At 35.0% G+C, this 26,623-nt stretch overlaps 1 protein-coding gene across 1 annotated transcript in view; it reads right to left on the reverse strand.

The window, feature by feature from the left end:
• The window catches only part of LOC149777678 (uncharacterized), a 72,023-nt gene that overhangs the window by 27,922 nt on the left and 17,478 nt on the right, over positions 1 to 26,623 (reverse strand). The window contains exons 5-9 of the mRNA XM_089938722.1: positions 18,921 to 19,024; positions 16,471 to 16,501; positions 8,865 to 8,905; positions 3,699 to 3,775; positions 542 to 594 (exon numbers count right to left, since the gene is read on the reverse strand). Coding sequence (XP_089794848.1) covers positions 542 to 594; positions 3,699 to 3,775; positions 8,865 to 8,905; positions 16,471 to 16,501; positions 18,921 to 19,024 — 306 coding nt within the window. The remainder of the gene's footprint in view (positions 1 to 541; positions 595 to 3,698; positions 3,776 to 8,864; positions 8,906 to 16,470; positions 16,502 to 18,920; positions 19,025 to 26,623) is intronic.

Genomic DNA, 26,623 nt, shown 5'->3' on the forward strand with positions numbered 1-26,623 from the left:
CAAGTCGGAGATGAATAATACCAAATTAGGTACTCACAGAAATACTCGTGGACATAGATTTGACCACAGACTGATATTTTTCATGTTTAAATACAAGAGGACACATTGCATTTATGACGACACACTGAAACCAAAGTAAAACACAAGTTTCACCTGACAAAACTTACTTGACATTTTATTTACTAAAGCGTTGCCACCAGTAGGCATTTGTGACATTTTCATTGAAATTTCAGCAAATATTGTTATTTACAGTGTAGTGAGAATGTTGTTTGGAAAGAAAGTTTAACATTGACTGCGATTTTCAACATGTTCAACAAATTGGGGACATTTTTTCAGTAAGACAGAATATAAACATAAAAATGTGAGAATCCTTAACAGTCAAATTCTTTTAATTTTTATACATGAAGCACATTTATACAGAAAGTCCAAGATCTTCGCTGGTGGCACAGAACAAAATAAAAAGGAACGTTTTCTTTTCCCTAGAGACATGTTATGAATGCATCCTATTGTATTAACTCTCTACAGTGAAACAAATCTTTACCTTCGTGGAACCACTGCTTACAACGACAACACTGTAACATCTTCTGATACCAACTGTAAGAAGAGAAAGATAATTATTAAAGGTACATTTTGCAGTAATCTTGCAGCTCAAGAAGGTAAAATTATTTAAACTGGATGCAGAAATCATTTATATTTATATTTATGGTGCATTAGAAAGTCAGAAATATAAATTTCAGAAAAACATATCAAAGTTCAACTTTTAAATGAAGTAATTATGACAGAAGTGACATATATCAACAAGTTGATAAAACTTGGGCTTCCCCAAAAAGATAAGTATTTCTTCTTTCAAAGTTCACAATATTTTCTGAAACAAATGTTTATCTGATGGGTTGAACCCATGTTTGTGAAACCAACTTTATGACAAGTTTACAAGATGGGTTGAACCCTTGTTTGTGAAATCAACTTTATGACAAATTTACAAGATGCATTTAACCCTTGTTTGTGAAACCAACTTTATGACAAGTTTACAAGACGGTTGAACCCATGTTTGTGAAATCAACTTTATTACAAGTTTACAAGATGGGTTGAACCCTTGTTTGTGGAATCAACTTTATGACAAGTTTACAAGACGGTTGAACCCATGTTTGTGAAATCAACTTTATGACAAGTTTACAAGATGGGTTGAACCCATATTTGTGAAATCAACTTTAAGACAAGTTTACAAGATGGGTTTAACCCTTGTTTGTGAAATCAACTTTATGACAAGTTTACAAGATGGGCTTAACCCTTGTTTGTGAAATGAACTTTATGACAAATTTACAAGATGGGTTTAACCCTTGTTTATGAAATCAACTTTATGACAAATTTACAAGATGGGTTTAACCCATGTTTGTGATATGAACTTTATGACAAGTTTACAAGACGGGTTTAACCCATGTTTGTGAAATTAACTTTATGACAAGTTTAAAAGATGGGTTGAACCCTTGCTTGTGAAACCAACTTTATGACAAGTTTACAAGATGGGTTGAAACCATCTTTGTGAAATCAACATTACGACAAGTTTACAAAATGGGTTGAACCCATCTTTGTGAAATCAACTTTATGACAAGTTTACAAGATGGGTTGAACCCTTGTTTGTGAAACCAACTTTATGACAAGTTTACAAGATGCATTTAACCCTTGTTTGTGAAACCAACTTTATGACAAGTTTACAAGATGCATTTAACCCTTGTTTGTGAAACCAACTTTATGACAAGTTTACAAGACGGTTGAACCCATGTTTGTGAAATCAACTTTATGACAAGTTTACAAGATGGGTTGAACCCTTGTTTGTGGAATCAACTTTATGACAAGTTTACAAGACGGTTGAACCCATGTTTGTGAAATCAACTTTATGACAAGTTTACAAGATGGGTTGAAACCATATTTGTGAAATCAACTTTAAGACAAGTTTACAAGATGGGTTTAACCCTTGTTTGTGAAATCAACTTTATGACAAGTTTACAAGATGGGCTTAACCCTTGTTTGTGAAATGAACTTTATGACAAATTTACAAGATGGGTTTAACCCTTGTTTATGAAATCAACTTTATGACAAATTTACAAGATGGGTTTAACCCATGTTTGTGATATGAACTTTATGACAAGTTTACAAGACGGGTTTAACCCATGTTTGTGAAATTAACTTTATGACAAGTTTAAAAGATGGGTTGAACCCTTGCTTGTGAAACCAACTTTATGACAAGTTTACAAGATGGGTTGAAACCATCTTTGTGAAATCAACATTACGACAAGTTTACAAAATGGGTTGAACCCATCTTTGTGAAATCAACTTTATGACAGTTTAAAGATGGGTTGAACCCTTGTTTGTGAAATCAACTTTATGACAAGTTTACAAAATGGTTTTGACCACTGTTGTGAATGCAGCATAATCAACTTTATGACAAGTTTATCTGATGGTTTTAACTGATGTTTGTGAAATCAACTTTATAACAAATTTACAAGGCAAAATGATAGCTTCTTACAAAGTAACCACTGGCAAACTCAAGAATTTTTAATTAAAGAAAGTTTTTAATAGTAGACAATGAGATACAGACATTCAGATACCCTATTCTTTCCTAAATGTTCAAAACTTATAATAACTATTATTAGTCCCAAGTTCACTAATTACTCTCGTGTTAATTACTTATCCTCCCAAGTTGATAACTTACATTCCTTAAGTTATTACTTGCACTCAAGTTTATTACTTAACTCCATACATTCCTGAAGTTCATTAATTACACTCCTGAAGTTTATTACTTACACTCCTGAAGCTATTACTTACACCCCTGAAGCTATTACTTACACTCCTGAAGCTATTACTTACACCCCTGAAGATATTACTTACACCCCTGAAGCTATTACTTACACCCCTGAAGCTATTACTTACACTCCTGAAGTTATTACTTACAATCATGTATTGAAGTTATTATTTACACTCCTGAAGTTTATTACTTACACTCCTGAAGTTATTACTTACACTCCTGAAGTTTATTACTTACACTCCTGAAGTTTATTACTTACATCCCTGAAGCTATTACTTACACCCCTGAAGCTATTACTTACACCCCTGAAGCTATTACTTACACTCCTTAAGTTATTACTTACAATCATGTATTGAAGTTATTATTTACACTCCTGAAGTTATTATTTACACTCTTGAAGCTATTACTTACATTCCTGAAGTTTATTACTTACACTCCTGTGTTGAAGTTATTACTTACACTCCTGAAGTTTATTACTTACACTCCTGAAGATTTTTACTTACACCCCTGAAGCTATTACTTACACCTCTGAAGCTATTACTTACACTCCTGAAGCTATTACTTACACTCCTGAAGTTATTACTTACACTCCTGAAGTTTATTACTTACACTCCTGAAGTTTATTGCTTACACCCCTGAAGCTATTAATTACACCCCTGAAGCTATTACTTACACCCCTGAAGCTATTACTTACACTCCTTAAGTTATTACTTACAATCATGTATTGAAGTTATTATTTACACTCCTGAAGTTATTATTTACACTCTTGAAGCTATTTCTTACATTCCTGAAGTTTATTACTTACACTCCTGTATTGAAGTTATTACTTACACTCCTGAAGTTTATTACTTACACTCCTGAAGCTATTACTTACACTACTGAAGTTATTACTTACACTCCTGGCCCTCCACAATAGCAGTAGCGTTGCTCTACATTGGTCTTGTGGTGTGCATCCCAAGTAAGCCGTTCTAGCTGCAATGTAACAGGTCATTTCATACACTGCCACTCCTATCATCCAATGATTTGCTCAACTGATAAATTATTTACCTATTCACTCCACCATATTTCTTCCTCATTTTAGTGACTGCAATAGACTCTTATTTGAAACAAGCTTGTTCATTTACAAGCCTTGGCCAAAATACAGATTTAAATCTTTGTGATGAGTGTACTATTAACATTTACAACTGACTTCACAGTTCACAGAATCTGAATCACGCACATAAAAACTGACAAAATGACTATCTGTAAAAAAAAATGTGCATAGACAATAAGGTGTTCCTGATTCTTTAAGACCTAAATAAAACAACTTACTGAGGGAACATGTGAACTCGAGATTTTCTCATTTGCCTCACATAGAAATGATTTTTTATGCTCGTATCTAAACCTGCTAACAAAGTAAGACAACTCTCACTCATAAAATCTACTGTATGTTTGCCTGACTGTTGGTTTTACCAATCAAATCAATAGGGTGAAATAATTTACAAAGCAGCTAGCGCAAACAAAGTAGGTCACATGACCTTTCTTTCTCTGGTTTCTATTCCATATTAAATGGCACACCATCATTTGTTAACTACTGCTGGCCTCTATGCCAGAATAGTCAAATTATGTATAGTAATTTTTAAATAGAAAAGGCCCAGTAAAAGTTTGTCTGTTTTAGTAATGACCAGACTGCCATCAATTTGCATAAATCTAAAAGCCCTTCAGGCCAAGATGTCATCAAACTTAGACAAATTCTGTTGAGTTGTTTTTGGAGAAGTCATATAAAGTTTTTCTCCCTCCGAGATTTTGTATTGCAGATCTATCTGACAATGGATTGGCATCATTATACAAATCTGAGCAGTTTGGTTTGATATAGTTTGGTTTGGTGTTTCATGACAGAGCTGGAAAAGCAAATTCAATGATGATAAACTGTAGCTATTCGATCACCACACAGACTTTCTCATTCCTATCCTTCACTTCAAACAAGCAACATCAATACTAAATTTAGAGCTAGTACGAACCCTAGGTGTCACTCTTTACAGTACTCTCTCATTACACCAACATGTCAGGAACATTACACCAACATGTCAGGAACATTACACCAACATGTCAGGAACATTACACCAACATATCAGGAACATTACACCAACATGTCAGGAACATTACACCAACATGTCAGGAACATATGCAAGGCTGCAGATCTGGAGCTGAGACACATCAGCTCCACTTGCAACTTTCTTTTTGCTGATGCCACTAATGTACAAGTTTGTTCCTTAGCAATTTCTAGACTACTGTAATTTGCTTCTATCTGGTTCATCCAATTACATACTACAGAAACTTCCAAAAGATTAAAACACAGCTGCTTAGACCATCCTTGGAGTACCAAGAACTGAGCACTCCTCCCACTGGCTTTGTACCCACCATTGGCTACTCATTCACTCCAGAATAAGACACAAAATTTGTTCTCCATGTTAAGTTTCGTTGACTGCCTCCCACCCAAAATACCTATCTGACCTCATGCATATGTACACCCCTTCTACATACTTGCATGTTTACACCCCGTCTACATACTTGCATGTGTACACCCTTCTACATACTTGCATGTGTACACCCCTTCTACATACTTGCATGTGTACACCCTTCTTGATACTTGCATGTGTACACCCTTCTACATACTTGCATGTGTACACCCTTCTACATACTTGCATGTGTACACCCCTTTTACATACTTGCATGTGTACACCCCTTCTACATACTTGCATGTGTACACCCCTTCTACATACTTGCACTCCACTTCTGACATACTTGCACTCCACTTCTGACACATGTTCTCATTATCAAAACCAAATCCCATGGACAACATTCTTTTGTGTACCTGGGCCCAGTTACCTGGAAGGAATCACCTCTTGAACTTAGACACAATGACAGTGTGACCTCATTCAAGAGTACTCTAAAGCTCACCTATTCAGAAAAGACTTGTCTTAATGTTTCCTTACCTTCAATTATTTTCAGTATGCTTTTGTTTGTAACTTCAGTTTTTATGTAATTAATTGTGTGTGTTTGTGTGTGTATATATATATATATATATATATATATATATATATATATATATATATATATATATATATATATATATATATATATATATACTTATGTGATAACTAATACTGTCCACATCATTATTTTTAATTTTTATGTTTGAAGGTAATGGATTAAAGAGCTCTGTACAAGGCCACGCCCTAGCAGCCAACCCTGGCTGAGCTTATGGAAGGATTCTAACCACCACCCTTTCAGTTGCAATTCTGGCTGCTAACCACAGTGCCACTAGAACTTCTTTCTCTATCAGTTGCCTCTTACAATACATGGGAGGCTGCATCCACATCCCTGAGCATACCAGGGCAAATACCTGAAATGACTTTATATCAGGATGATTTCTATCAAATTTGGTCAAATAGTGTAGAGTGTTTACATCATATTTGGTCAATTAGTGTAGAGTGTTTACATCAAATTTGGTCAATTATTGTCCGGTGGTTTCTGTCAAATTTGGTCAAATACTGTCAATTTTTCAGTCAAAATTTGGTCAAATACTGTCGAGCGTTTTCTATCAAATTTGGTCATATAATGTAGGCTAGTTTTGTCAAATTTGGTCAAATAATGTTTAGTGGTTTGTGTCAAATTTGGTCAAAAACAGTTGAATGGTTTGTGTCAAATTTGGTCAAATACTGTCTGGAGGTTTCCATCAAATTTGGTCAAATACTGTCTATTGGTTTCTGTCAAATCTGGTCTGAAATACTTTTGTCTAGTTTTTGTCAAATTTGGTCAGGTATCGTCCAGTCTTTTCTGTCAGATTTGGTCATATTCTGATGATCAGTTCCAGATAAGCCTTTTAAATTTTTGTTTTACTTTTGGTAAAGCTGGCAGATCATGATCATTTATACAGATCTGAAAGCTATCTATATCGCAATGCATTCTGTCAAATTAGACCTGAAAGCTATCTACATCGCAATGCATTCTGTCAAATTCGATCTGAAAGCTATCTACATCGCAATGCATTCTGTCAATTTAGATCTGAGAGCTATCTACATTGCAGTGCACTGTCAAATTAGATCTGAAAGCTCTCTACATCGCAATGCATTCTGTCAAATTAGATCTGAAAGCTATCTACATCGCAATGCATTCTGTCAAATCAGATCTGAAAGCTATCTATATCGCAATGCATTCTGTCAAATCAGATCTGAAAGCTATCTACATCGCAATGCATTCGGTCAAATTAGATCTGAAAGCTCTCTACATCGCAATGCATTCGGTCAAATTAGATCTGAAAGCTATCTACATCGCAATGCATTCTGTCAAATTAGATCTGAAAGCTATCTATATCGCAATGCATTCTGTCAAATCAGATCTGAAAGCTATCTATATCGCAATGCATTCTGTCAAATCAGATCTGAAAGCTATCTACATCGCAATGCATTCTGTCAAATTAGATCTGAAAGCTATCTATATCACAATGCATTCTGTCAAATTAGATGAAATTCTTTTGACCAATATTTTAGAAAAAGTTATTTAACGATTTTTCATTTTTTTTAAAAATGGTGGCCATATTTGATGGCAGATCCGTATCATCTGAACAAATCTGAAAGACCTTCATGCCTAAATTTGGTCAAATTCTGAAAGTGGTTATATCCTTATCATTAGTATAAACTGAAAGCCATGTAAACAATAATCTCTGGAGTGGTTTGAGAAGTCATTTTAATTTTTTTCTTCTAATATTAGTAATGGCTGCCATATTTTGACAGAAAGCGTCAGGGCATAACGGTCTTTCTGATTTATTCAAATGATGCCTATCTGCAACCTACTCTGGCTGATATTACAAAGTATAGAACATCCTTTAACCTACTCTGGATGATACTACAAAGTACAGAACATCCTTTTACCTACTCTGGCTGATGTTACAAAGTATAGAACATCCTTTAACCTACTCTGGCTGATGTTACAAAGTACAGAACATCCTTTAACCTACTATGGCTGATATTACAAAGTATAGAACATCCTTTAACCTACTCTGGCTGATAATACAAAGTATAGAACATCCTTTAACCTACTCTGGCTGATATTACAAAGTACAGAACATCCTTTAACCTACTCTGGTTGATATTACAAAGTACAGAACATCCTTTAACCTACCCTGGCTGATATTACAAAGTATAGAACATGCTTTAACCTACTCTGGCTGATGTTACAAAGTAAAGAACATCTTTGAACCTACCCTGGATGACATTACAAAGTACAGAACATCCTTTAACCTACTCTGGCTGATATTACAAAGTATAGAACATCCTTTAACCTACACTGGCTGATACTACAAAGTATAGAACATCCTTTAACCTACTCTGGCTGATATTACAAAGTACAGAACATGCTTTAACCTACTCTGGCTGATATTACGAAGTATAGAACATCCTTTAACCTACCCTGGTTGATATTACAAAGTATAGAACATCCTTTAACCTACTCTGGACGATATTACAAAGTAAAAAACATCCTTTAACCTACTCTGGCTGATATTACAAAAGTATAGAACATCCATTAACCAACTCTAGCTGATATTACAAAGTACAGAACATCCTTTAACCTACTCTGGCTGATATTACAAAGTATAGAACATCCTTTAACCTACTCTGAAACTACTTAACAGAATTGGACAGAAAGTATCCTATCATGAATGCCTTTGATATTTATTACAATGTTCCCAATCCACCTTTCAATATAGCAGTTGTTACTGACGTTACAAAAAACAACTTGATATTTTAAAAAAATATTAATAGAAGCATTCTGGTATGAAGGGTTTTCACCTTTGTTCTAATGATGCAGACTGTCATTTTTCATCACTATCATTAATTTAGGGTGTGGACGTACATACGGACATGCATATTGATTACAATATGTTCACCACGTCAAGCGTCTGGCTGATACTATGTGGGTAATGACAAGTTGTATGGCTTATCCAACATTTTTCACAGGAATTATGCCATTGCTTGGATTACTGAGACTGAACTGTATCAAGAAAAGCATTCTAACTTACCTTGTAAGGCAGTGTTTGCTTCATAAACTTCAAGGAAGTGGCTGAAAAAAGGATATAATTAGATATCTACAGCAAAGCAGCAAGTCCTTGCTATTTTCAGTTCGCACAACTTCCCACCATGTCCCTAAACCATTTAACACTGCTCTAATGAGGAAGATAAAATTAAATCAACTGCATCCATCCCCATACACAACATTCCGGTATCATAACCAAAGTTGAATAGTCTAATTTTAATGCAAATTTAGGAGTTGTTGTTGTTGTAGGGTTGAACGCCATTTTTCAGCACACTATAGGCTATACATGGCGACCAATATTAATGGTGGAGGAAGAACCCGGGAAAACCCCGGAAAGAACTACCGACACATGAGAAGCTACTGGCAAGCTTTCTCACATACCCACATTAGCCGAATCCAAGACTTGAACCCACGCAGACAAAGGTGAGATGGCAGTGATCTGTACGGAGAGCTCTTTAGACCACTTGGCCACTCAGGGCCCCAGTTATAATGTTCATAAAAAGTGTACAAAAATCCTTGTAATCATCATTAAATTTAAACATCGTATATTCGACCAATCATCAAAATTGTTTCACATATTATCAAGATACACCATATGCCAAGTTTGATTAGGACACTAGAAAAAATGTGTGGTTCTGGTCGCAATGTTTAAACAAATAGCTTTATTTTTTTATTACTTTTTTAACATCAGTTTCCAATATAAAGTTACCAGTTCTGATGAGAAAGAAATGGGCATGCTTGATACCATTTTTTGTGTATGATAAAACCACGAATAAAACTGGGGCCATTAAAATAGTGTAGGCATACACTCTTTTGATAGCCTTAATCCTATTCATTTTTTATCACAGACACAAAAAAGGGTTTCAACCATGCCCCCTTTTTTCCCTCAAGTTTTCTCTTGGACCTTAAATGGATAATCAGTCATTTTCTTGAAAAAGAAAAAACAAATTACTTAACTGACATCATTTAGGGTATTCTTTTACTCTATCCACAAACCGAGTTTGATAAAAATCCATAGAGCTAAAAGTCAAGACCTTTAAGACCGAAAACAATCACAAAATGCAGATTCATGCCTTGTTTGCTGAAAAACTTTAAGCGATTAGTACATTATATATATCAATCATTATAATATATATATGTCTACATTTTTTTTAAAAACATAGATACCTACAGTACTTGCTGGCTTATAAGCTGATGCGGAGTGTAAGACAAATTCACTGATTTTGTAAATTTTCCATCCTTTGTCCATATATAAGTCGATTTGGAATAAAAGACAAGGCCATTTCAATAATTTGGCTTTGTGTTTTACACTAGTAACTTCCAGTTTCATGAATATTAATGGCATTACTGTATGATATTCCATATTACCGGCAATCGTGAAATTGCATCACTGATGCTAACAAGCTCGTGATTTTACTCCTGTACAAGGCACTGCTATATTCCGTTATCAATTGACACAGCTGAGTAAACAGTCCATGCTTGTTTTAATTATGATGTCCATTGCCACAAAAGCCACATGGCTGTGCATGCTATGTACATGTTAATTAAAGGTCTAAAGCTTTAACCTGATTATTCCAGTTGAAACCAGTCTTGAGTGCAAGATTTGACAGATGAGATATATAGACTCTATGTTGGGGTTTGGACCGAGACAAGGAAATCCCAGTCAAGGGTTACAGTATTTGTCTCCCCACGAGGCAAGTTTCGTGGGGAGACATAATGTAACCCCACGACTGGGATTTCCTTGTCTCGGTCCAAACCCCAATGTAGATTATTTTTCTCACTCAATATTTTCCTTTAAAGTAAAAAGAACTCTTCACTAATGTAATATAGTTCACGTGCAAATGTCTACATGCGGCTCATTAATACAAATATGTTAATGAGGGCTGTGGTATGACCATTGCATCCAAAGTACACAGTTTATACACATGAGGAAAGAAAAATAACAACATAAGATGTAAGGAGGTATTATCACATTTAATATATGGATGTTATATGAAATTGACAATAAATAATTAATACTTATTACAAGAAACTGTTTCATTTTTATCAGTTCCAATTTTGAAAAGTTATATTGTAAATAATGAAACGATATTGGTATTCAGCTCTACTGTAGTTATACTAAGTACAAGCTGTAACAAAGAGTAATATGTTGCATTAGATTATTCATGGAAAATTAGTGATCTGTGTCACTATTGTATATAGCTCTCCTTTACTTTGGAGGAGGTGAAACTGTCTGTGACATACTTGTGTTTTCCTTAATTTTGATTTTAAAATTACCCGGTGTATAAAAAACCCTCCAAATACGGACCCTAGTGAACAAACATATGCTAAATTTTCAAGTTCACGGATTCTTTGAAAATTTATTTTTCTGTCTCAGAAATATGGCAAGTGATACAGTGGAATTTGCTTAGGGATTAACATGTTGACAGATAAATGATTCCTTCTGGCTGGTAAGTGCATTAGTTGTCATTAAATATTATCTGTATAGTTTTGATTCAACTGGGGCACAATGGAGATGCTTAACAAAATTAGAATAAAGCATGTTTGACGTAACACATTTCTGGCTGTTACTGAGATTTCTGTAGTTGTTAAGAGAGTTGGGAGGCTATGAAGTGTATAGGTCTATAGTCTGTGTGCATGGATCAGTGTTTTCTGTCATAGTTCATTTCACACAGCATTGAGAATTTTATCCTATCTGTAGCACAGTGAATTTTCAGGTCAGCATCATTAAATGTAGCTAACAGTATATAATTTGTTTCACACAAAGTATTTAAAACTAGTTAGGAAGCTTTAGCTACATTAATGACGCTGACCTGAAAATGTACTGAGCTAGGCCTGTATGTACGAAAAAAATGACCATGCTGTGTGGAACAAACTTGCATAATACCAAAAAGCTTGACATTGTATGTGTGTCTTTGTCTCTCTCAAAATGTTTTTGTATGGTGTGCTCAAAGATGGATTGACATTAATTTACATTGTTTTTGTTATATATTTGTTGCTGTTGTTGTTTGATTTTAGAACTACTACATCAGGCACAGCAGAGGACAACAAGGGTTTCTTTTTTTAAAAGTAGTTCTGAGTGCGTGGACACCTTGACTGAGATGACTGGTCTAATATGACTAGACTGAGATAAGAAAAGTAAGGTTAGCAAAACAGCTAGATTTCTGTCACATGGGTGAGATAAGCTCAATGAGGCTAACAATAGGGAAATAAGGCTATCCATAGGGAAATCAGAAATGTGAAGAAAATTAAGAGACAAAACAGTAATGTGACAAATGAAAAATAAATAAAAATACTTTCTATTGTACTTTAACATATCTATGAAATGCAGTATCACATTTACACAAATGAACAGTTTTATAATACATATTATTTAACATGTCAATTAAAACTGAAAGCACATCAATGTTGTAATTCATTGTATTACCTGTAATAGAACGGTTCCAAATTCTAATTAAGAAATTAATGATTAAGAGTTCACTTAATCATCTCCAATATCTGAAAATCCCTTGAAGTCTGTCTCCGTATCGGAATGAAAAATGGCAGCTACCTCAGGGCTCAGATGACTGGAAATGTTCTCATTATTGTCCGTCTCCATCTCATCATCCTCATCTGGCTTCTCTATCCCCCTGATAATTTCTGCTTCAGCAAAGCCATTCACAATAGCCGATTCAGGAACCCTGTCCCATGCATCCTTAACCTTATGTGCAACCTGGGAATATGTAGCATGCCGCATATGTCCTGTGTTTGTGAAGCTGTGCTCGCCTGCCATCATCCAATGTTCCCACAACTTCCAAAGCGCAGCTTTGAAACAACGATTAACAGAAATGTCTAATGGTTGTAATAACTTTGTCATACCACCTGGGATGATGCCTACCAATGTCTTCTTGGTTTCAATCTTCACTTTTGTCTTGGCACTGAAGTGTGCAGAGAATCCATAATGAGGAGAGACTTCTTAGTGAGAAAAAATCAACCAACTGGATGTGCGAAATACCTATCTAACCACTTTCCCATCATGTTATTGTCTATCCAACCTTTTGGATTTACTTCGATCATTATTCCACTGAGGAATTTCTCCTTTGGCATGGTTTATCTTTCAACAATCAACATTGGTGGCAACTTTCCGTCATCGGCAGAACATGAGAACTACAGTGAAGTTTGACTTCTCATGACCTGTTGTACTAATAGTAACAGTGTTAGATCCTTTAAGCGCAACTGTCCTGTTCATTGGAATGTCAAATGTTAATGGCACTTTGTCCATGTTCATCACGTTAGTCATTCCCAAACTATCAGTCTTAATCTTGTCTTGGATGTACTCAGTTTTTCCAGAAAGTCGACCTGTCCCTTCTTTGCATGAAACTAGAACACTGTAACATACTTCCACTGAAACTTTCAATTCCTAATTCAGCTGCAATTTCGTTTGCATTGAGTCTGAGTTCGTGTGTGTTTGATTTGGATTTTTAATTTAACTTTAACAATTTTTCAGTCATATAGCTATGATGTCTGCAGTGTGACAGTTTTATAGTGATATCTAGCTCTAGGGCTTCATGCCACAGACATGTAGCATGATGTCCCACCCAGTCACATTGTCCTGACACCAGGCCGACCAGTCCTAACACTAACCTCTTAATGCTGAGTGCCAAGCGAGGCAGCTGTTAGCATCATTTTTGCAAGATTTTGGTATGATGGGGTCGGGGATCATATTTATAAGAACGATTATGGCTGAAAAGATTGATCAAAACATACCTAACTCATTAAAATGTTCCAGTACTATAGTAACGAAAACAATGCCCACAGCTAAATTCATTATTTCAATCAAGAGAAGGGAGTGTGGTTTTTAATCCACTTGATATTAAAAACAGGTAGAGTAATTGATGTGAATTAATTATAAAGAACAATGGGGTACTGACAATACAGTAACTAGTATTGGAAGCCAAAGCCAATATCAGAATTTAAACAATTGCAGCAACTGGCTTTGATTGTTGTTGGAAACGAAAGTCCAATTCATCAACTACCTGTATAATCAAAGAGAGACACCAAAACAACAGCTGGTTAAGAATGAATATAGGTGATGTGTCGACATTACAATTTGCTTTAAACTGAAATGTGAAACTAAAAATGGATCATTGATGATTTATGAGTAGTAAAAAACCATATTTATTTGAGAAACTTTGACAAATACAATTATAAACAAATGATTTGGGGGATTCAGTAGAAAGCAAAATCTATGGTATTTTATAAATAATCATAGAACGCTCGAGTTAATATGGATTATATCTCTTTGTACGATCAATTATATCAATGAAAAAGCTATACCAGTAATCGCTTGCACGTGTCCAACAGTATACTGGAAAATCAAATATCAATAAACCAGTTGCTAAAATGTGATCAGGAAGAATGAGATATGGTTAAAAAAGATGAATAAAACAAAATTATTACTTATCTATTTTTAGGAACAATTAATATGCTTAGAATTAGTACAGTACACTATAGAGTATAGACCGTAAGTGTGCTATGCTGCCTGGTGATTTTTTTAAACCTGTAATTGTTTTCCTTTATTTCGTGTTTGAGAAATAAGAAAATACATGCAGAATGCAAACTAAATAATGACAAAACTTATAAATATAAACGCAGTTCTATTAGTTTATAACATATTTTTTGACACATTAATTGAACAAGAATTGGTACTTCTATGTGACCTGTTTTCAATTATGCCGATTATAGAGCAATCTTAATACCATAATCAATATATAAGTCGATTCGGAGTATAAGACAAATACCTGACTTTCAAGTAAAAATGTATCGACTTTTAGTTTGCGTATATAATACTTTGAGCTTTAAAAAGCAATAGACTCTCGTATTTCATTTCAAAACACATTGTACCAGCTGAGATTATGATTGCTATACACAGCAGCAGAGTGCTGGGTTACTAAGCCTGGATCTGAATTCTGATTTTTTATTTTGTTAACAATACTTAACAATCTCTCACAGTTATGTCTATTCAAAGCATTATCAAGCAAATAAAAAAAATTGTTTTCTCCAGTGGAATCTACTCTTAATTCTGATAGTGGAAAAAGAGGATTCTAACTCTGCCCTTTTCGTTGCCAAAGTCTCCTACACAGACTCTAAAAAGAGTATGGCTTTATAGCTCTTCAATACACATGTAGCAAAGTTACCCAGTGCAGTGCACTATAAATAGAACACCTGTTACCTATTCGACTCCATACACATAGGTTTGCCTGTTAACGGTTAAACAGTGCAGTGTATTAAACGTTTAACAGCAATTTTAACCATTTTACATTTTTGGTACACATCTATTATGTATGGAAAAATTTAAGAGTAAAGGTCTGATCCTTATAGCTGTGTAATTATTTTTCACAGAAGAATTTTTGCATGAGAAAACAAATTATTAATTTTTTGGGAGGGGGATATACTGAAAACGCATATTCCAAACAAAGATATGCGTAAGGCGTAATTTAGTGTAAAAAAGCGTAATGATTACGCCAAAAGTGTAATGGTTGGCATGCATGTTTTAAAACCAGTGCAATAGGAAGAAAAACAATATTTTTTATTTTGCCTTAAGAGCAGCCAAAAGAAGACTTTCTTTATTAATTCCTAATACAGCCATTGTGGTGAAATTACACATCGTACGAATATTGATAAGGAAACTCAATGTTGATACAAAGACATGTTCAAGAGGAAAAAATGATTTTCAATATGGTCTTTGATGTGGGCATTTTGTACGGTAAGAAGTACGAGTCAAATATCCAACAATATGACCAGTAGCAGCAACAAGTACATTTTTCTGTCAGATATTATGACAGCTATGTTGGAGGTCTGATCGACAAAAATTGTTCTGGATCAGCTTAAAAATATCAACACAAATCTTTTAACATAGCATGAAACAATAATTTCAGAGTGACATCTGGTTGGCCATGTTTTGATTTAAGTACTATAGGATTAGCACCATTTTTACTTTGAACCAACCTGATATCATATGAGGCAATCCTGACAACCCAATGTAGATATGACGTACCACTCAGGCAAATGAATAAAAAGAGATTACCAAAATGGTGGCCATTTCAGGTCAGCACCAAACTGAAGGTCAAATCCTTTGTTTAGCATGATGTCATCAAGTTAAACCCTACAAATTTTAGGATGACCATCATGGTAGTGACTTATTTTATTTACTACAAGCAAAAAATGGATGGAACATGTATTTAAAATTTCATGTTTTGGAGTAGCAGCTATCAGAAACATGTTCTAACAGACAACTGCTGGCCACAGCAGAAACTAAAAAATGTAATCAGACGTACATATTAACCTAATTAATGCAATAAAGACATAACTGGACATAGATATTAACCTAATTATTGCAATGAAGACATAATCATAGTAACTTAATTACTGAAATGAAGACAAAATCAGACGTAGATATGAAACTAATTTTTGCAATGACATAATCAAACAGATATTAAACCAAGTAATCCAATGACGACATAATTAGACATAGATATTAACCTAATTAGTGCAATGAAGACTTAATTAGACATAGATATTAACCTAATTAATGCAGTGATGGATAAGCTTACCTGCATCACCTGACTTCACTGCACCTCCCTGCTGCAAATCACAAAAGTAGACATTCAGGTATGTATGTATTGAACCAACTAATGGCAAATTTTGGAAATGTAACATAAAATACAAAAATGCATATAAAATAAAAGATAAAGGTAACATAAGCAAATTCCTTAAAAGTTGTGGTCAAAATTTGTAATATATATTGCATATCTACAAAAAAATACGAAGATGTTCTTGGATACATATTCATACAGATGACACCAAAATGTTTCCGTCTCACTGGGTCGATAGGCATTCAATGATAAGAATGAATTTACCATTTAAAAAACAAACTGTATAACAGTGGTTCAGAGCACCATATAATATTACTACCAATTTTGTTGATGAATGTCACTGGCCTAGTAACACATTACTAAATGTCACTGGCCGAGTAAAATGTCACTAAACGTCACTGGCATAGCTGCCAACCTTACAGGCTTGCAATTAGTGAAAATAGGGATAAAAATGAGTGAATTTGGACATGAATTAGTGAAAAATACCATGACAATAACTCCATCCACTCTGACCGTCAATACTACATTATATCAAGATCGCAATATAAAACTAAAACACTATATATATGCAGAAATAAATCTGTATTTCTATTTATTATCGTATTCATAAACTTCACTTTTTCTTGTGGTTATTTATCAAGTCATGATACTGTGGCAGACTTGAACTTCCTCAATCGCTTGATTGTAAATTTGTTTTCAAAACAGTTCAGGCTTCTTGCCTGCTGGTTGATCTTGGTGACTAAAATTGCTGACAAATTTTCTGCACCTAAAGAGGCCATAAAGTCTGTCTTATTTCTCCTCACTAGAGAAAATACTCTTTCACTTTCACTGTTGCTGTGAGGAATGCACAGGAGCTGCAGCACTTTTGGTTCTTCCAAATGAAAATTTATAAGCGATCTTCGAGCCCAGGAACATTTGTCCGAACAAACATTTACCATGGTCTCCAGCTCATAAAGTTAGATCGTGTTCAACAAGAAAACACAAATAATGCTTCAGCATTGGTAGCTTGCAGGTCTTCCGAATGGCTTAAAATATTCCAAAGCTGAAATCTGTGAATTCTTAATTTTCCCAACCTCTATGTGCTTTTTGCAACCGATGTGCTTCCTCAGATCGTCTTTGCCACCATGCACAATACTAAAATTTGTGGCACACTGTGAGAATAAAGCATGATGAATATCAATGTTTAATGGCTCAATGCACAGCCAAGTTTTGGGATATTCCAAATTAATCCTCACTGTTTGAGCAATACATTTCTTTTTCCTTGGTGGTGAAGCATTTTCAAGATCTTACATGTGATATCTAACAGCAATTCAAATCAGTGTTAGTGACGCATGCGCAGAGCAAAATTCCGGTACTGCCCCAGTTTCTCTCAAAAGCATTTGTAAAACTACTCTTATACATATAGATTAAAATAGGCTAAAATGCTTGCTACCGGGCCAGTTGTACTAATTGGCTGTAGATCTACTAATATCGCAACCAGCAGTACTGGACCATTTTGGCAACTGCCAATATCACGACTAGCGCTTAATGGGAAATCAGTCATTTTATTAAAGATTTAAAATAATTGAGAGTTGGAAAATTCGTGAATTTATTGCTTGCGGTGTGAATCCAAGAATCGCCAAAAAAGTCGTGAAATTCACGCCATATTTGCGAGGATTGGCAGCTATGCACATACCCACATTGGCTGAATCCAAGACTCGAACCCATGCAGACAGCCAATCACAGGTAAACAAAACAATAAAAACTGAAGTGCCTGTAATTCTGCATCTGCTCTTTTGCACTGAATTATCTGTAACGATTTATTTCATTTGCGTACCATTTGTGTTTCTTCTTGTTCAAAACAAATGAATAATACATGTTTGGTCGTGAAGGAATGGCTTGTGTTAGATTCTGAAGCTTTCTATTTTTTGATGACCGTAAGTTGGGTGCTATTGACTACTTTCACTCAGGCTAAGCCAAGTTTGTGTAAAGAACTCTTTACTTTATATCTGAACTCGGAACCACAACTGTCATTGTATGTGGATTAATTTAATGTCTGACAGCGATGATACAGTACGGGGATTAACCTACTGACATGGTGTCTACTTGGCGTCTTTGTCATCAGAATAGATATTCCATACAAAGTAAACATTTAATGTATTTTCTGAAAAAGCCAACTGTATCTACTCATATTTTAGGTGAGTACAACTGCAAACAACACTAACCCATATCTGCAGTCACATAATGCACTGGCAGATCAGGGTGTACGTTGTTTGTTCTATTGATTACTATTAACAAACGGCATAAACCCAGATTTGTCAGCACATTATGCAATGGCAGATCTGGGTCTGTGCAGTCTGCAGTTTGATCCAACTTGCAATCAATTATACAAGGAATCTTTTTTTTCAGAGACAGAAGACAATACCAACCCTTACAGCAGACGCAAAAGTACAGAATCTGCAGTTCCATTCTTCATCATCTGAATTGATGTAAATAGAATCAATTGACGGCGAGTGACAGCTTTGATGGTATCCTGTAAATAAATAATTATATTTTTTTTTGAGGAAATAAGAAAGTTCTCAATTAGTAAAATTTTCAGACTTAACATTTACTGGGACTTAAGATTCCACTTCTGATGTGAGCCAGGAGGTTCTAAGCCAGGGTCCCAGGAAGAGGTCCTGGTTGGGGGAGGGGGGCCTGAAGAAGGCACCTTAGCTAAAATTACCAATTTTAAAAGTAAAAAATCCACTATTTCTGGACACTTTAAAACATGATGTAGTCACTGTAATTACACATGCAAAAAACTTGGGTCTTTGTGTCTTTTTTCCTGTCATGAATTCATAGACGATCAAAAGTGAAAATAAACTTGAGAAAGTAGCTATCTGAATCACCCTCCACCACCCCTCACTCCATAACATACACCCCACACTCCTTATCATACAAGACTATTGCAAACAATGCACAGAACCTTCCCCATAAACCCAATTTTGAATTATATTGCAAAAAAGCCTTTCCAATAATAATCATTTTTGAATTATAATGAACAAAACCTTCCCCATAATATTCACTTTTGAATCACATTGTACAGAACCTTTCCCATAATACTCACTTTTGAATTGCATTACAATCTTCCTCATAATACCCACTTTTGAATTACATTACACACAACTTTCCCCATAATACCCACTTTTGAATTACATTACACACAACCTTCCCTATAATACCCACTTTTGAATTACATTACACACAACCTTCCCCATAATACCCACTTTTGAATTACATTCACTGAGATTGCAATATAGCATCTTATGAGTCTTTATTAGTAATTGCAATTCTTGCTCTAACCTGCCCTATATAACTTTATTTTGTAAACATCTTTTTCCATGAGCGGCTGAACTTCATGTTTAGTATTTTCACCTTTTAGGCAACAACCTTATTACAAGCAATAGTTGATTATATTAGCCAATACAGGATTATCAAGTCACATACAAGCAATAGTTCATTCTATTAGCCAATATAGGATTAAGAAGTCACAACAAGCATTAGTTGATTCTATTAGATAATACAGGATTCTCAAGTCACATGCAAGTAATAGTTGATTCTAATAGCCAATATAGATTATCCAGTCACAAAGAAGCAAAATTTGATTATATTAGCCAAAATATAGGATTATCAAGTCACATACAAGCAATAGTTGATTCTATTAGCCAATACAGGATTCTCAAGTCACATACAAGCAATAGTTGATTCTACTAGCCAATACAGGATTCTCAAGTCACATAGAAGCAATAGTTGATTCCACTAGCCAATACAGGATTCTCAAGTCACATAGAAGCAATAGTTGATTCCACTAGCCAATACAGGATTCTCAAGTCATGTACAAGCAATAGTTGATTCTACTAACCAATACAGGATTCTCAAGTCACATAGAAGCAATAGTTGATTCTACTAGCCAATACAGGATTCTCAAGTCACATAGAAGCAATAGTTCATTCTACTAGCCAATACAGGATTCTCAAGTCACATACAAGCAATAGTTGATTCCACTAACCAATACAGGATTCTCAAGTCACATAGAAGCAATAGTTGATTCTACTAGCCAATACAGAATTCTCAAGTCACATACAAGCAATAGTTGATTCCACTAGCCAATACAGGATTCTCAAGTCACATAGAAGCAATAGTTGATTCTACTAGCCAATACAGGATTCTCAAGTCACATAGAAGCAATAGTTGATTCCACTAGCCAATACAGGATTCTCAAGTCACATAGAAGCAATAGTTGATTCCACTAGCCAATACAGGATTCTCAAGTCACATACAAGCAATAGTTGATTCCACTAGCCAATACAGGATTCTCAAGTCATGTACAAGCAATAGTTGATTCTATTAGCCAATACAGGATTCTCAAGTCACATAGAAGCAATAGTTGATTCCACTAGCCAATACAGGATTCTCAAGTCACATAGAAGCAATAGTTGATTCCACTAGCCAATACAGGATTCTCAAGTCATGTACAAGCAATAGTTGATTCTATTAGCCAATACAGGATTCTCAAGTCACATACAAGCAATAGCTGATTATATTAGCCAATACAGGATTCTCAAGTCACATACAAGCAATAGTTGATTCCACTAGGCAATACAGGATTCTCAAGTCACATATAAGCGTTCATTCTATTAGCCAATATAGGATTGTCAAGTCACATACAAGCAATAGTTGATTATAATAGATTATACAGTTTTATCAAGTCACAGTTGATTATATTAGCCAATACAGAATTATCAAGTCACATATAAGCAATAGTTGACTCTATTAGCCAATACAGGATTATCAAGTCACATATAAGCAATAGGAGATTATATTAGCCAATACAGGATTATCAAGTCACATTCAAGTCACAGTTGATTATATTAGCCAATACAGGATTATCAAGTCACATACAAGCAATAGTTCATTCTATTAGCCAATACAGTATTATCAAGTCACATATAAGCAATAGTTGACTCTATTAGCCAATACAGGATTATCAAGTCACATATATGCAATAGGAGATTATATTAGCCAATACAGGATTATCAAGTCACATTAAAGTAATAGTTGATTCTATTAGCCAATACAGGATTATCAAGTCACATTCAAGCAACAGTTTATTCTATTAGCCAATACAGGATTATCAAGTCACATTCAAGCAATAGTTGATTCTATTAGCCAATACAGGATTATCAAGTCACATACAAGCAATAGTTGATTCTATTAGCCAATACAGGATTATCAAGTCACATGCAGGCAATAGTTGATTATATTAGCCAATACAGGATTATCAAGCCACATATAAGCAATAGGAGATTCTATTAGCCAATACAGGATTATCAAGTCACATTCAAGCAATAGCTGATTCTATTAGCCAATACAGGATTATCAAGTCACATATAAGCAATAGGAGAATCTATTAGCCAATACAGGATTATCAAGTCACATTCAAGCAATAGTTGATTCTATTAGCCAATACAGGATTATCAAGTCACATGCAAGCTAAAGTTGACTCTATTAGCCAATACAGGATTATCAAGTCACATATAAGCAATAGTTGATTCTATTAGCCAATACAGGATTATCAAGTCACATGCAAGCAATAGTTGATTATATTAGCTAATACAGGATTATCAAGTCACATATAAACAACAAGAGATTCTATTAGCCAATACAGGATTATCAAGTCACATTCAAGCAATAGTTGATTCTATTAGCCAATACAGGATTATCAAGTCACATATAAGCAATAGGAGAATCTATTAGCCAATACAGGATTATCGAGTCACATATAAGCAATAGGGTAATCTATTAGCGAATACAGGATTATCAAGTCACATTCAAGCAATAGTTCATTCTATTTGCCAATAGAGGATTATCAAATCACATACAAGCAAAAGTTGATTCTACTAACCAATACAAGATTATCATGTCACATACAATCAATAGTTGATTCTACTAGCCAATACAGGATTATCAAGTCACATACAAGCAATACTTGATTCTACTAACCAATACAGGATTATCAAGTCACATACAAGCAATAGTTGATTAAAATAGCCAATACTGGTATATCAAGTCGCATATAAACAATAGTTGATTCTACTAACCAATACAGGATTATCAAAACGAACAAATACTCCTCAAATAAGCAGAGCTACTTGTTAATATTATTGTATTGTTATAGCTATTGTATTGTTACTAATATTATTGTATTATTATTGAAAAACAAATTTGTTTAATAGATCTAGAGCAGCAATAGCTCAGTTGGTAGAGTACTGGTCATGCACACAAAGGGTTGTGGGATTGATACTTGACCAAGACCTGCCTGGGCTGGCTCCTTTGTTATGCCTTAGTTCCCATGTTTTTGGCACAATAATGTGCTACAAGTGCCATTAAAACAAAAATAATCACAATCAATTAAATTCCAGGTCACTGAACCAATTAAATCCCAAGTCTCTCAACCAATTCAATCACAGGTCCCTCAACCAATTAAATCCCAGGTCACATTTCTCTTGCAAACTTGGAATGGTTGTTACAGCCATGTTGTTTTCTCTATATGTAACTTTGTCTATCATTGCCAAAAGTACAAGAAAATTATTAACAGCACCTCTACAGTAGTGGGAACACTATTCCATCTGTTAACTGTAATGTCATGTATTTTTAATCCACCCAGTCTTATCCAAGTTTTACTTTTACAAATCAAAGTGCTTTTATTAAGTTCAAGCTCTATGCATTTTCACAGATAAATTCAAGGATTTATTTTTGCGAAATTCAAGGATTTTTCAAACATGCATCAACAATGCAGAGTCAGCAGATGTGTAAAGGTTTACTCGCGAGCAAATTATTCCTTATGGATCTACCTCATACCCCCAATTTATAACATTCTATGAAATAACCTATTCTGCACTAAAAGAACATGTGTTCTTCTTCCAAGCAGTAAATTAGGTATACGATTCAAAGTTGTAAGAATGTCTAAGCCATCAAAAAATGACATAAATTCAATTATTCATGTAGTCAAAATCATCATAATTAGAAGGAATCCACACAGCTTGTCCTGGATGGACAGATGTCCTTTATACAGAGGTCAAAATCATGCACAGAAGTAACCCATAACCGTATCTTGTATGAACAGATGTCTGAATGTATGAATGGATATGCAGCTAAAGCAGGTTTCACAATATCTGTGAGAATTTTTTAAATAAAATTTCCTTTATTACATTATCCCATATCATTATGTCGCTATTGTATCACTTGCCTGTGGGCCTTGCCATTGTGCCAAGATGCATGTATGCACTAATACCTGTCTTGAATAACCAAATGCATGTATGTACTAAAACCTGTCTTGAATGACCAAATGCATGTATGTACTAAAACCTGTCTTGAATGACCAAATAAATGTATGCACTAAAACCTGTCTTGAATGACCAAATACATGTATGCACTAAAACCTGTCTTGAATGACCAAATGCATGATAGGTGTACGAATACCTGTCTTGAATGACCAAATGCAAGTATGCACTAAAACCTGTCTTGAATGACCAAATGCATGTATGTACTAAAACCTGTCTTGAATGACCAAATGCATGTATGCACTAAAACCTGTCTTGAATAACCAAATGCATGATAGATGCACAAATACCTGTCTTCAATGACCAAATGCATGATAGGTGTACGAATACGTGTCTTCACTGACCAAATGCATATATGCATTAAAACCTGTCTTCAATGACCAAATGCATGATAGGTGTACAAATACCTGTCTTCAATGACCAAATGCACGATAGGTGTACGAATACCCGTCTTCAATGACCAAATGCACGATAGGTGTACGAATACCCGTCTTCAATGACCAAATGTATACATGCACTAAAATCTGTCTTCAATGACCAAATGCATGTATGCACTAAAACCTGTCTTGAATGACCAAATGCATGTATGCACTAAAACCTGTCTTGAATAACCATATGCATGTATGCACTAAAACCTGTCTTGAATAATCAAATGCATGTATGTACTAAAACCTGTCCTGAATGACCAAATGCACGTATGCACTAAAACCTGTCTTGAATGACCAAATGCATGATAGGTGTACGAATACCTGTCTTGAATGACCAAATGCAAGCATGCACTAAAACCTGTCTTGAATGACCAAATGCATGTATGTACTAAAACCTGTCTTGAATGACCAAATGCATGTATGCACTAAAACCTGTCTTGAATAACCAAATCCATGCATGCACTAAAACCTGTCTTGAATAACCAAATGCATGATAGGTGCACGAATACCTGTCTTCAATGACCAAATGCATGATAGGTGTACGAATACCTGTCTTCAATGACCAAATGCATGTATGCATTAAAACCTGTCTTCAATGACCAAATGCATGTATGCATTAAAACCTGTCTTCAATGACCAAATGCATGTATGCATTAAAACCTGTCTTCAATGACCAAATGCATGATAGGTGTACGAATACCTGTCTTCAATGACCAAATGTATGTATGCACTAAAACCTGTCTTCAATGACCAAATGCATGTATGTACCAAAACCTGTCTTGAATGACCGAATGCATGTATGCACTAAAACCTGTCTTGAAGGACCAAATGCATGTATGCACAAAAACCTGTCTTGAATAACCAAATGCATGTATGCACTAAAACCTGTCTTGAATAACCAAATGCATGTATGCACTAAAACCTGTCTTGAATGACCAAATGGATGTATGCATTAAAACCTGTCTTGAATGACCAATTGCATGTATGCACTAAAACCTGTCCTGAATAACCAAATGCATGTATGCACTAAAACCTGTCTTGAATGACCAAATGCATGTATGTACTAAAACCTGTCTTGAATGACCAAATGCATGATAGGTGTACGAATACCTGTCTTGAATGACCAAATGCATGTATGTATTAAAACCTGTCTTGAATGACCAAATGCATGATACGTGTATGAATACCCGTCTTGAATGACCAAATGCATGTATGCACTAAAACCTGTCTTGAATGACCAAATGCATGATAGGTGTACGAATACCTGTCTTCAATGACCAAATGCATGTATGCATTAAAACCTGTCTTCAATGACCAAATGCATGTATGCATTAAAACCTGTCTTCAATGACCAAATGCATGTATGCATTAAAACCTGTCTTCAATGACCAAATGCATGATAGGTGTACGAATACCTGTCTTCAATGACCAAATGTATGTATGCACTAAAACCTGTCTTCAATGACCAAATGCATGTATGTACCAAAACCTGTCTTGAATGACCGAATGCATGTATGCACTAAAACCTGTCTTGAAGGACCACATGCATGTATGCACAAAAACCTGTCTTGAATAACCAAATGCATGTATGCACTAAAACCTGTCTTGAATAACCAAATGCATGTATGCACTAAAACCTGTCTTGAATGACCAAATGGATGTATGCATTAAAACCTGTCTTGAATGACCAATTGCATGTATGCACTAAAACCTGTCCTGAATAACCAAATGCATGTATGCACTAAAACCTGTCTTGAATGACCAAATGCATGTATGTACTAAAACCTGTCTTGAATGACCAAATGCATGATAGGTGTACGAATACCTGTCTTGAATGACCAAATGCATGTATGTATTAAAACCTGTCTTGAATGACCAAATGCATGATACGTGTATGAATACCCGTCTTGAATGACCAAATGCATGTATGCACTAAAACCTGTCTTGAATGACCAAATGCATGATAGGTGTACGAATACCTGTCTTGAATGACCAAATGCATGTATGCACTAAAACCTGTCTTGAATGACCAAATGCATGATAGGTGTACGAATACCTGTCTTCAATGACCAAATCCATGTATGCACTAAAACCTGTCTTCAATGACCAAATGCATGTATGCACTAAAAACTGTCTTGAATGATCAAATGCATGCACTAAAACCTGTCTTCAATGACCAAATGCATGACTGGCATACTAATACCTGTCTTGAGGGACCGGACCAAATGCATGATAGTCATACTAAAACCTGTCTTGAAGGACCAAATGCATGATAGGTGTACTAAAACCTGTCTTGAACGAAACGGACATTTCTGACCT

The sequence above is a fragment of the Sinohyriopsis cumingii genome, chromosome 17, assembly GCF_028554795.1.
Source record: "Sinohyriopsis cumingii isolate HCF-2022 chromosome 17, ASM2855479v2, whole genome shotgun sequence".
Taxonomy (NCBI): domain Eukaryota; kingdom Metazoa; phylum Mollusca; class Bivalvia; order Unionida; family Unionidae; genus Sinohyriopsis; species Sinohyriopsis cumingii.